The following is a 13464-nucleotide window of genomic DNA, read 5'->3' on the forward strand; positions in this document are numbered from 1 at the left end:
TTACAAGTGTAATTTTAATTAAGTACAGGACTTAGATTATATATTTTTTTAATAAAAGAATTTCTGACCAAAAAATTGATTTCTTACTTTATATTTGTATAACATCTTATAGAGGGAAAAAGACGGCTCTGAAATAATTAATTAAAAACACTTTGAATTAATTAAAACGGTGATTTTGAAACACCTTGAAATAAAAAAATGCATATTCAACTGACATTTTATTTATAGAAAACACAATTATAAAATATATATATAAAAATACATGATAAGTTTAAATTTCTAGAAACATACGTAACGATAGAATATACTGGAACAAGTAAGTAATATAAAGATATAGAATATAACTATTTAATGGGTTTTTATAAATCCCAATAATAATAATGATGCAACAAGCACCAAAAAAAAACGCCAAAAATTTATAAACTATGTGAATATAACAAAAAAAAAACTCCTTAAATCTAACATGCCAAAAAAAAAACCATAAGACAGCAGATTGTCAATCATTCACCTTCTAGCAGTTTGTTTACCATATCCTGCAAGACAAAAAGGAATATTTATTGATTAAACCAACATTTTGAAATATACACAACGTTACCTCCATTTCGGCCCATCGGGGATCGCTTGACCAATTAATAGGCTCTTCGGGCTCCTCTGGAACTTTAAGACTGGGAAATACCGGCTCCTGTACACCAAATACCGAATAGATATTGCGATATTGAAGTGAACCACTCGAATACATCAATGGAAGCTGACTTGCATCCCAAGATGTTTCCTGGGTAAGAGCAGGTGAGCTTTGGGGAAGCTCAGAGATATTTCCATATTGTGGAAAACCACTCGAGTACGTCAATGGAAGGTGATTTGCACCCCAAGATGTGTTCTGGGTAAGAGCGGGTAACCTTTGGGCAAGCCCAGAGATATTACCATATTGCAGAGAACCGCTCGAATACGTCGAAGAATGGTGATTTGCGTCCCAAGATGTGTCCTGAGTAGGCGCAGATAAGCTTTGTGTAAGCCCAGAGTTATTCCCATATTGGGGAGAACCACTCGAATACGTCAAAGAAAGGTGATTTGCGTCCCAAGATGTGTTTTGGGTATGAGCAGGTAAGCTTTGTGTAAGCTCAGAGATATTTCCATATTGGGGAGAAACAGTCGAGTACGTCAAAGAAAGGTGATTTGCATCCCAAGATGTGTCCTGAGTAAGAGCAGGTAAGCTTTGGGTAAGCTCAGAGAAATTAAAAGAACTGTCGGCAGCCTGGTTAGGTTCCGGTGGACTAAAAGTCGATTCTTGATTAAAGTCTGGAAGTGAAGATGAACCGTCCGGAGTGAGCATCTCTGAGGAACGTTCTGTGATTGAGATATTCAAACTATCTCTTGAATCTTTTTCAACCAGTTGCTTTTTTAGTAGTTCTCGTTCCTTTTCCAGTTGCTTCAAGGTGTTTTGGGTAGAAATGAATTGCAACGTGTTGAGGGACAGTAGGGACTGTAGGCTGTTTTCGGTGTTATCTGATGAAGAAGATGCGATGGGGGAAAGCGATGATGCACGACGTGTTTCTTGGTGGTGCCCTTTGGCGTTCTCTGGTGACGTTTGGGCTTTGTTCTGACGCCCTAAGCTGTAATTAAAACTGTAAAATCACTCTTAATTTGTATATGGGTGTACTTACAGGGCTTTTTCTCTAAAGGCGCGGTCAGTGAACTTGTTTGCCGGTTTAGCGTAGCTGACTTCGACCAGGGTTCCTTTATAATAATCTGGAAAACAAATTATTTACAAAATACGGTTTTTATTCAATTATAACTTACCAGTTAAAATTTCCATGAGTTCTTCAGTATGCTTTCTGGTGGTCAAATGGACGTAGGCGTAGTCTTTGCACTTGTAGATTTTTTCCACATGGCTCGGAGCTATCAGGGAGTAAATGAGGTCTGCAAACTCCTTGATTTCCAATGTGACATCTAAGTTGCGTAAGAAAACGATTTTGACCTGGAAATTAACCGTTTTGTTAAGGATGATATGACGAAAGCCTTACTGGGGTTGGCTTTCAAATGTTTTCAAAAATTTACTAAAATTGATAATCAAATATCAATTTTTTGTAAGTTTACCTGGATAAATGTCACTGTCAAATAATAATAAAGTAACAATGACATATTCCTAATTACACAGACAATAAGGATGTGCCTTATTAAGCTTTCTTGAAGCCATATATGGGATGTTTTGGCCTTGAATGCTTTGATTGTAATTAAATTTTACTCGCTTTGACATGTTCTAAGAGTATGTTAATGCAGGGTCATTTTAGTTTATAGTGACCTCTAAAGTTATTAGGAGAGTTTTATGCCTTGTACCAGCCATATGAGTAAGATATATGAGATGGTTTATCAATATTTCGAATGTTGTGAGAATGGTTTTAGAATGTGTGGAAAGAGTGGTTGTTATCCATTGACATAAGAAGTTTCTGAGTTAGAGACAATTTTGCACCAGGGTTCAGGGTTGAAACTCATATTGCAATATGAAGATTTTTTCGTTAACTGTTATTTTCAGGCATAACTTGGGATCCAATTGAATCGTTCATTTCAAAAACGACTTAAGTCAATAATTTTGCTTTTTGACATTTCACTACCAAACTTTTCATCGACCATAGACGTATTCTGTGATAAATAATTCTGCGACCATAGACCATATTCTGTGTTAAAACGACACAAGTCTGACGTTTTCGTATATATAATTCACAAGTAGATTTTCTACGTTCGCTGCAAAAACATCCTAAGTCGTCGACTTGGGTTGTTTTAACACCGAACAGAAATGAAACAAAAACTGGTGGGGGGAGACATTTTGTTCATCATAGAATGTCGTATTTGGGATTGGCTACAGTTTATTTAACAAGCTCAATCACGCGTGGCTAGTCGATTATTGTAGTGTCTGTTGAACTAGAAACGTTAAAATGTCGGGCTCTAGTAAAGGTGTTAATCCTGACCCGCTTAAAAAAAGGAAACCACATGTTGAATTGTATAAAAGAAATATTATAAAACATGCAAAGTTCAAAGGGGACCAACACGTAAACTGGAAAGGTAGTTCTGTCTCCGTACGTAGTACAGGTCCCGATTGCAAGTAAGTTGATTTTTTTAATACATTTGTTGAGGATAAGTTTTACAATATTTTTTTTATTTTCATCTGTAAGATGCACTGTTTTCGTACGTTACTTCAAGCCGACTTCAGTAACTGCATAACAAAACTAAACGGTTTTAATACAAAGGATGAGCAGGATATTTGCCTGAAACAGTTAATAGAAAAAAATCTGTAAAATTACACAGACCTCGTAAAGGTGACTTAAGCATTCCCCGTGAGTACTCGTTTAAATATTTTATTGACTTGCCCTCGAAAAAACAAGTTGTTTGCAACAAAGCTTTTTGTTCAATCTATGGCATTACGATTGCCCGTGTAAAGCGTCTACTTAAACTAAAATCCCAGTCAGTAACACCACACGATAGACGTGGTAAGCACCCCAAGAAGAACACCATACCTCCAAATACCCTACAAAAAATTCATGATCATATTATGTCTTTCCCAAGGAAACAAACCCACTACTCTGGGCGTCATATGGAATATCTAGACGCACGGTTGGACGTCAAGTCTATGTATTTACTTTTTAAATCGAAATACCCCGACCTGGGTATAAAGTACAAGTTTTATATTAAGTATTTTAAGGAAAACTTCTCACTTCGTTTTGGCAGGCGTCAGGTCGGCACGTGTATAACATGCGAAGAACTTATGGTGAAAATTTAAAGTTCCAACTTGGGAGATCATGCAAAAAGGGCAGCTGAAGCCGAGCTAGCAGTCCACAAACGACGAAGTAAGAAGTTGCATAATAAAATATCTGAGGTCCAAGAGCTTTGTAAATCCCGGGATGACGTCGCAGCAATCACATTCGATTTCATGCAAAACTTGCCCCTCCCGAATATTCCCATTCAAGAAATATTTTACCTAAGACAGCGTTGGGTGCATTGCTTCGGAATAAAAGATCTCAAAAGCGGCAAGTCGGTATTTTATGTGTATCATGAAGGTATAGCCAACAAAGGGGCAAATGAGATCTGCTCTATTTTACTACTTCTATTAACTTTTGGAGTTATTACAAGGAAAATAAAAAAAACACGATCGTATTTACGTTCCGGATGAATATTATAGTTGCTAACGCCAGTAATGATTTTGTTCAATGGTGGCCAGAATACTATAAGAAGACATGTATTTCTATTGAGTCTGTTGGAAAAGGAATACCTAAGGCTCTGAAACAAGCATTTGCACCATCCACGTTTATGTATTATGAATACAAGAAGAACCGAAAGGGAGTTATATTAACTAGTAACTATATTGATGGGTTAAAATTTTATTCTTTTCCTTTGTTCAGAAATAAAGCTCAACCTATTAGTTTTCCACCTGTCGGAAAAGCCTACCCAAGAAATTGTGTGCCAATAAACCCAAAAAAAATTGAAAACCTCCGACAAGTGCAGAACAGTATTTTAGAGGAACATAAGGGCTTCTACGAAAACATCTTGCGTTGGCCAACCGATGAAGATAATATAGAAGAGGCTGAAAATGACCTTGAATTTGACTATGTGCCCTAATTTTTTTTTAAATTTGGTATACTTATTTTTATAATGCGGAACTACAATGTTTTTTCTTATGTTCTTACTTAAATTTTGCAATAAAATATATTTTTCTTCTAATATTTGTTTTTGTTCCTTGCAATAATGACCTAAGGCATTTTTTGTATCGTTTAAAAAAAACGGTTGATTTTTTTCTGGGTGGTAAGTGTTTTTCAAATAGCTTAGTATACTAGGTATTTCCCCAATGCGTATTCATTAAAAATTAATTTATTCTGTGCAGTATTAGTTTTATGCTTCTCCTGTAAAATCTAGTTTTCTGACTTAAGTCGTTTTTGAAATGACCGATTCAATTGAAATATTTTCAATTTTTTTTTGCATTAATACAGACGAGGATGGATTTGAGGATAAAAACGTGACTCTCAGTTAAAGATTTGGGCAGATAGAGCAGTTTTTGCTAAAGTAATTTTTTATGCTAATTTTTTTGTAAAATTTTATTATTTTTCAGAATTTTCCACAAAAGAAAAAGAATATTCTTAAACGAGCTCTAGCCAAAGAAAGTGCATTTCTTACCCAACAATTTCATATAAGACGATTTTGTGTACCTCAAAAACTTTCTTAGTTAGAGATAGTTTTATCTGAATCTTTGAGAATGTTGATATATCAAGTGTCTTTATTAAGTTTAAAATTTTTTAGGGATATCTCAAAAAATAACTCCACTAAATGTAAGATATTTCTCTAATAATCTCTGATAATTATTTTTTACTTATAAGGGATATTGAAGAACTGCACTAAAGGCTTAAAATTAAGCAAAATAATAAGTTCTAAAAATGAAAAATTAATTAATTAAAAAATAAAGTGAGAAGATACATATACGTAAACATGTAAAATAAAGAGACAAAAAATTAAGTAAAATCTCTTGATAAATTTTGCAAATTGGTATCAATTCCAAATTGGTCTTAATTTTCACATTGCATCTAAAAGAAATCCTCAATAAATGTCATTGCTTATTAGATTTCTCTTTTATTGTTTATTATATAGATGTAAGCCTTAATTATTACAAAACGGAAGAGTGCAAGCTAGTAAAAAATGCTAAATTCAATTAAAAAAAAAGCGGATTGTGAGCAAATGACACAACTTGTCAGATCTGTGATTGAATTTTATGAAATTGATAACGATATTTTTGTACAGTGTGTCCTTATGTCGACCCAAATCAAGAAGGGATTTTCAGTTTGGTATAATAGTGAAACTATTAGGTTGCTCAAAGGAAAAAAACGAGCTAATAACAACACAAGTAAGTTACATGCTTAACATGTAACATGCTTAAGAAACATTACTTTTTGGTTAAATAAACATAAAGATCATAGCAAGTACAGATCCTAAATATTTCTATGTTCATAACGAGAAGGATAATTTAGATTTCCCTACTGAAATTTCTTATAATAATGCATCTGGTACTAAAAATATTGCCAAAATGTTTACGAAGTATGTTAGTTCTATGTTTGTTTCTGATTTATACATTCAAAATCTCAGATGTTAGTAAAAACTTAAAGAAACAAATATATAGGACCTGATGGACTGACTGCCTGGCTATGTTACCAAGGGCTGCAATGATATATTGGTAAAAAGCCAGATTTTTCATCTTAGTCTACAATACAATGGTATATCCAGAAGTTTGGCTTAAATTATCACCCAGTTACGATTCTCAATGCAATCTATACAGTTTTTGAATTGGCGTTTTTTAATAGACTGTAGGATGAAGTTCAACATATTTAAGCACCAACATATATTGGATCAGTTTATTCACAATGCCCTGTACTGATATGGAAAAGGCATTTCATAAAGTAAACGACAGTAACACAATGTCACTATTAACTAATTCAATCATATTTGGCAAATAGGCAAAAGTTTGTTAAAGCAGGGGCCAAGTCTAATATCTACAGTAGTATATACATCTGGAATCCCCCAGGGCTTCAATTTGGGACCTTTATTATTTTTGATTGTCATTAATAACCTGTGCACTGCAAGGGATAAATCTGATGCTTTACTTTTTGATGATGGTTTTAAGTTATACATGGAGATTGGGTCTATGGGGGGGCTGATCATGTCTGCACAGGCACTTTGATAATATGTGGCTTGTACAAATGCACTCTTCTTCAATATTAAAAAATGTTCCATTATGTTTATAACCCTTAATCGTCATATCATAGAATAGTGTTGTCTGAAGTCGTTTGACAGTCTGGTATTACCAAAATTGAAATATGTTAGTATAATTTGGTTCCCTAAATATGAGGTTTGGATTAAAACCAGGAAAATCGTCGCATTAGAATTCGCCTTCTATATCTCTTTAAGATTTTAACAAACAAAATTGATTCCCCTGGAATTCTCTCAATGGTGCCGTTCTTTGTAAATGGAGAAATACTAGACAAAGAAAGATGTTTGATTTAAGCCTCTCTACACTGCAATTATTACGAACGATACAGCATTTTTGAAACAAATATTTCATTGTTCGAATCTCATTATAAAGATTTATCGGAACACCCATAACAACCTTTTATTTCAATAACACATCAGTTGTTTGCATTATGAGTTTCTGTAATTAAGAATACCACACCAATACCTAAACAAGTCTTCTGGCTAGCATTGCATTGTTTGCATTAGTCGTCGATAGGAGTGATGATCGATGTAATCGATTTTTACTAAGCCATCGTTTATCGTAAAAAAGGAAGAATTTTTAGAAGTAGCAAGATTAATTATTACTACGAGCTATACAGAGAAAGTTAAAGTGGAGAAACGTAAATTGGAACCCGTAGCTCTAATTCAGATACCTACACGAGTTTTTAAACTTTGAATGATTCAAATAAAGATCTGATAATAAATATTGAAAACCCCCAATATGTATTTCTTTTAAATATAGGCTATATTTTGTTTAATTTCTGTATTAAATATCGTTTTTGACTAAGATTTATAAATTTCACCAAAAAGTAAAATGTTTACGTTAAATAAATATTTAGGTTTACTATTTTTTAAATAATTAACATAATGGCATATTATAATTCTTTAATTTTTTCTTTGGTCTTTTGAAGGGACGAGAATAGTTTTATTCATAAGTTGCAATAAAAAGAAAAAAAATATTCAATTTAATTTTAAATGATATTCAAGTATTCTTGATATTGGACAGCAATTTGGTGTTCGTGTCGGAGTTAAAAGAACTGTTTACTAAGACTAGTTTTTTCTGTTTGTAGTAAAGGTTTATCAAATATTCTACTTGAACTATATATTTATAGCGTGCTTTCAACAAAGAAATACAAATGATTACTACAGGTACAACTTAATTAATGGGGGCACTAAGCCCATATTTATTGAAATAAATAATAAGAACCAAATATTTAACATAACATCTAAATATTACAGACTCGGATATTTTAAAGCTGTTATCAATATCGAATGTGATGAGTATCGTTGAGAGTCTCAATAATGAAAAGGATAAAATTATAAAAGGATAACATCAAAAGAGGGTTTTTATTATCTAAAAAGGGGAAACGCTAATTGAAGAATTTAGAAGAAACAGGACCGAAAGGACGGTTATTAGAACTGGCACAACAAAAATACACCTATAGCAGCATGGTCAATAGTACAGACCATGACATTGATATTCTAGTAGGAAGTAAAATAAGAGATAAAGTGAGATTGAATCATCAAGCATTAACCGAAGTTGGTCAAACTAAAATTTTGCTGAAATGTTTTGAGAATACTATATAGAGTAAGCTGTTTGTTAATACCTATCTTTAAAATTCACTAAATATGTCACCATTGATTCTTAAAACTAATTTAATTAAATACCCTTTCAGTCGAAAAAAGTAGTGGGTGCAGAAGGTGGATGTTTTCTTAAAAATTCGAAGGATTGAAAATGTAGAACTAGTGCACCGAATATTCCCAATTTATTTCATTTCAACTGACGATAGCATAGCATATCAGACATAGTATCATACATATCATATAGGTGGTGCGTCGCCGAGCGGAACAGGAAATCCCATGTAAATTTTAAGAGGGTCAATTATTGGCTTCCCTGTACATTTTACAGAAAAAATGTAAGATAACTTTTTGAAGAGACGAATCTGGCAAACCCTCGTGCACAGTTTCAAGAAATTTTAATAAGCGAATCTTGAATTATTCAATTAAATGTAATTGCAAAATTACCAAATTTTCGGTTCGGGTAAAACCAGACACCAGCCACCAGCAAACAATTTGTTATAAGGCTTTGTCAAATCTGAAGTACAGCCGAATACAATAATAGCAGTATCTAAAATATTTTCAATTTATTTTCCCATCAAGCCTATCTGGTCCATTTCAACCATTAAACCTATTGTTAGTAAATTCGAGTCCAAAGACATTGCAATAAATAATTGTAAATGTTTAACTCAGAAAATCGAAAATAGATCCGAAAAAAGAGAGAACAGAACTCTTAATATTTTACTAAATGTGGAAAATAAAATAAAATAAAATACAATAATTTTTTTTAAATAATAGAGAATTACATAAAAACATCAATTAATCAAATGTTCAAACAACCCCTCCCTCATTAACAGCTAAACAATATCCTAACCGATCATAAAATTCATTTATAACGTTACTAAGTTGATATTGGGAAATTTTATTACATTCTAACGAAATAGCGTTTTGTAACTCGTTTAGATTCTCAAATTTTACACTTTTATGAGTGACACTTTTTCAATGACCCCACAAAATGAAGTCATTCGGTGAAAGATCAGGTGACCTGGCTGGCGCCAAAGTATCCGGTACCGTGGACCAATAATATCGCCGTTAAAAGCATTTTCCAAGCACTCTCTAACCATACGGGCATTATGCGGGCCGGGCAACCATCCATTTGGTAACCAGATCATTTGATCTTCCAGAACAACTTCTTCCAAGGCGGGTCCAATTTGATTTTGAAATAAGTCCAAATAGGTTTCAGCTGTTAGGTTATAGTCCATAAAAAAGGGTCCACTGATATCGTGTCCGATAATTTGCACGAATATATTTGTTTTTTGGGGATATTGTCTCCGAGTATGAACAAAGCGATGTTCATTTTAAGGCTCCATTACCGGCAATTCTGAGCATTTGGTTCATTGTTGAGGGTAAATGTGCATTCACCGGTAAAACAAATATTTCTTAAAAAAAATCTATCATTATTTGCTCTTTCCATCATTTCAAAACAAAATGACATTCTTCGATCTTCATCTCCTTCCTGCAGCTCTTGATGTTTTTCGAATTTGTACGAATATTTGTGTTTTTTTTAAGTGCGCAATACCGTTGTATGATGTTTATTTACCTCTTGCCCAAGAACCCTCGTACTAACCATCTTGCTTTCCTCCACACTCAGTAGAATATTAAGATCTCTGTTCTCTCTTTCTTCGGCTCTATTTTCAATAGGGTTGCCAGATTTTAAAAATTGAAAAGCGGGAGGTGGGTATTGTATTTGAGGGGAAAATAAATAGAGGCGTAGAAATTTTTTTTGAGGTGCCATGCCTTAATTATGTCACATTTTAACATAAAAAGCATGAGAAGGTTGTTATAAAACATAACTTTAACAAACCTAAAATAAAAATAATTTATTTCGAAACTATTTAACAAATCTTGACCAATTTTGCGAGGATAAAACGAATAGAAACAAATTAAATATTTTTAACTAATTTTTAAAACTTAACAAAAAAATATATTACATACAAAAAAAATAAATAAAATAAAATCTTCCTGAGGACATACCTACTACATATGTTCATGTATGTAATGTAATAGCAAAAATAAAATATCAATTAACGTTGTTAATATTTTTGCCTAAATTTTACCTTTTTTATAATATTTCTACAATACTTTTTTTAAAATTTAGCAAGTTATGTTTGACTATTAACTCGGCTTCTAATATTTTTATGTCCAGTCTGTTTCTCCCTTTTCTACACACCAAACCCATTAAATTAAAAATTATTTCACCTATAGCATTTGCATAGGGGAGAAAACTAACCAGCAATTTTTTTAAAAAATTGGGAGTATTATTTTTTTTAAATAGGCCACCCATTGCTGATCTCTAGTTGGCACATCAAAATTTCTCGAAAAGGGAAAAAAGTAAGATAACAATATATTCTTCAAAAAGTACATCTTCGTTAACTTCGATATGGAAATCTTAATGAATTTTCAAAAAAATATTCATATTTGGCTACTTTTGCAAAGCCATTGCAGTAAGTGATTTAAACTTATTATCATGATTTAATTTAAATATATTTTTAACATATATCTACTATAGTATATGAAAAAATAACTACTATTTCTCCAACTAGATATAATTCTTTCCAAAAATACATCTGCTTCTCCCAACTTTCGTGTTATCATCGCACTTTCTTAATAGAGAAAGCACTATCGATCCACAAAATTGTTGTTTCTTTTTTAGTTTTAATGAGCCTGTTAATGATTGCATAATATTAACTAATTCTGTTGATATTGTTTTTTCAGATTCTAAGTTAGTTATTGTATTGTGCATCGAATTTCCGATATTAAGTAATAAACCTATAAAAAAAGCATGTAGTTTATAAAAACTAAACTAATTTTATAAAGATCTTTCGTTGAGATAGAACTAGAAAAAATCTTTAAATAACAAATTTTAACCTAAATAGGCTTCAGCAACCTCATCTTCAAAAAGAATTTCCAGTAATGGCGGGAGTCGTTTTTGTGATTGAAAATAAGATTTAACGTGAGTAAAATATTTCAGTGGCATTCTAAAGTTAGCAGTTCTTAACAGATTGGGCCTTTTTTCTTCGCAAAAAATGAAAAATTCGTTCACTTCTTTTGTGCTACTACTAAATTCATTGTAACACTTAATAACTAAAGATTCAACATGATACTTAAGCTTCCCGGCAATATGCATGACAAACACATCCAACAGGAAGAATATTTTGATTAAAAATGTTTTTTGCCGAAGTTTACGGAAACGTTATCGCGTCTAAATTAAAAAATCTTAATTATTTTTTGAAATAAATTTACATTTTTTTTCGTGTGAACCTTTAGTCGAATTTTTCTTGTGTTTTTCCGTTTTCAGGTGTTTAATTATATCGTTTTCTCCGCCGTGATTTATTAGAAAATCTGATTCACAAATCATACATTTAGCTTATGAAATACATTTTCCCCTAACAATCCAAGAATAAGTTTGGCTTCACTTATTATTAAACTTTACATTCCATTTAGTTTTTTTAATACAAGGTCCAGCCTCTTCTTGATTTGAATTATTTGTCACAAACAGCAGATTTTTTTTTATTGCTCATTATCATCTTCGTCAGCACGTCAACTCAATCAATCACATCACTACTGTTAGAAAAATCCGTATTATCAACCTCAAAAAAAAATAGTTATGAGCTAATAGAAAGAACGTGAAAAAAATCCCGTATGTATTTTTTACTTGACGAAAAGCGGGAGATTTGTTTAAGGTCGCGGTAGTCGGGAGGTCATGTAAAAAAGCGGAAGCCTCCCGCCTAAGTCGGGAGGGTTGGCAACCCTAATTTTCGATATCCTGAGTTGAACATTTACAATTATTTATTACGGTACCTTTGGACTCGAACTTATTGACAATACGTTTAATGGTTGAAATAGACGGAATGGGCTTGGTGAGGAAATAAACTGAAAACATTTCAGATACTGCTCTAATTTGCTAATTTTGCAATTACATTTAATTGAATAATTCAAGATTCGCTTATTAAAATTCTTTGAAACTTTGCACAAGGGTTTGCCAGATTGGTCACTTCAAAAAGTTATCTTACATTATTTCTATAATTTATAAACATAATTATAAACATTATTACATAAATACTTTAATATTTATTACAGTCCATGTAATAAATATTAAAAGTACTCAATAAAACCTTTTAAATGAGGTAACACAAGATTTCTATTTAATGCATTTATTCAAGATGGCGCTTATGTGTTATTTTGACATTTAGAACTGTCGTTTTTATGTCAAAATAAAATAGTGACGCATTTATTTTCGTACACTGATTTTTACCTATTCAAAAATCATAAAAATGTAAAACGTTAAAATAAAAAAAAATACTTTTTTATTAGGCCGCCATTTTGAAACGAGTTAAGATATGGGTCTAATATTTCAGGGTTATAAAGTACTCATTGAGACCTTTAAAATGAGGTACCACACGACCCCCCTTTCTATTTAAAATTTTTTCTTAAGATGTCGCCCAGCCGCCATCTTGGAATTTACAACTACCTAGTTTATAGTGAAAAATAGTATCTATAGACCAATTTACTTATGCCAAGTTTCAAAAACTTTTTTTGACCCGTTCAAAAAATAAATGGGGGGGGGGGACTTCAAAGAAAAGCACTGTATATATATCAAACATAATATCATAGTAGAAACGTATCATCCATGTTTCACTAAGAGACCAAACGAAAACAAAACAAAGGTAAAAACACAAAGTCACGGTCTTATCAAATCCATATAATTTTTTAAAGCTACACGTGTTTCCCTCCTATCGGAGCATCATCGGGCCTAGACCTACACAGATCACATTACGATATTCATTTAGTAAAACAAGTTTAAAATTTAGTTTAAAATTACAAAATTCCAACAATCACAACATATAAACATTAAGTATTTAATTAAAATGACACAAACGTTACAAATAGTGTACATTACATAATAGCAGATTTCTAGGGTTGTAGGAACTCTTGTAAACTGTAAAAGGCTTTGGAGCATAATTTTTTCTTAACTGCATTTTAAAAAGAGCTGTATTGCAAGGTTTTTATGCTTGTTGGCAGATTATTGAATAATTTAACAGCTATAAACTCCGGTCGACTTTGGTACCTTGATACACCTTTGTA

At 32.3% G+C, this 13464-nt stretch overlaps 1 protein-coding gene across 2 annotated transcripts in view; it reads right to left on the reverse strand.

Annotated features, from left to right (window-relative positions):
* Positions 1 to 205: 205 nt before the first annotated feature.
* LOC126750410 (uncharacterized) overlaps positions 206 to 13464 on the reverse strand; it is a 43089-nt gene continuing 29830 nt past the window's right edge. For both annotated transcript variants that reach the window (XM_050460035.1, XM_050460033.1), the window contains exons 2-5: positions 1798 to 1975; positions 1662 to 1746; positions 596 to 1610; positions 206 to 533 (exon numbers count right to left, since the gene is read on the reverse strand). In XM_050460035.1, the coding sequence (XP_050315992.1) occupies positions 501 to 533; positions 596 to 1610; positions 1662 to 1746; positions 1798 to 1975 (1311 nt within the window). In that variant the 3' untranslated portion in view covers positions 206 to 500. The remainder of the gene's footprint in view (positions 534 to 595; positions 1611 to 1661; positions 1747 to 1797; positions 1976 to 13464) is intronic.

This window comes from Anthonomus grandis, chromosome 2, assembly GCF_022605725.1.
Source record: "Anthonomus grandis grandis chromosome 2, icAntGran1.3, whole genome shotgun sequence".
Lineage (NCBI taxonomy): Eukaryota > Metazoa > Arthropoda > Insecta > Coleoptera > Curculionidae > Anthonomus > Anthonomus grandis.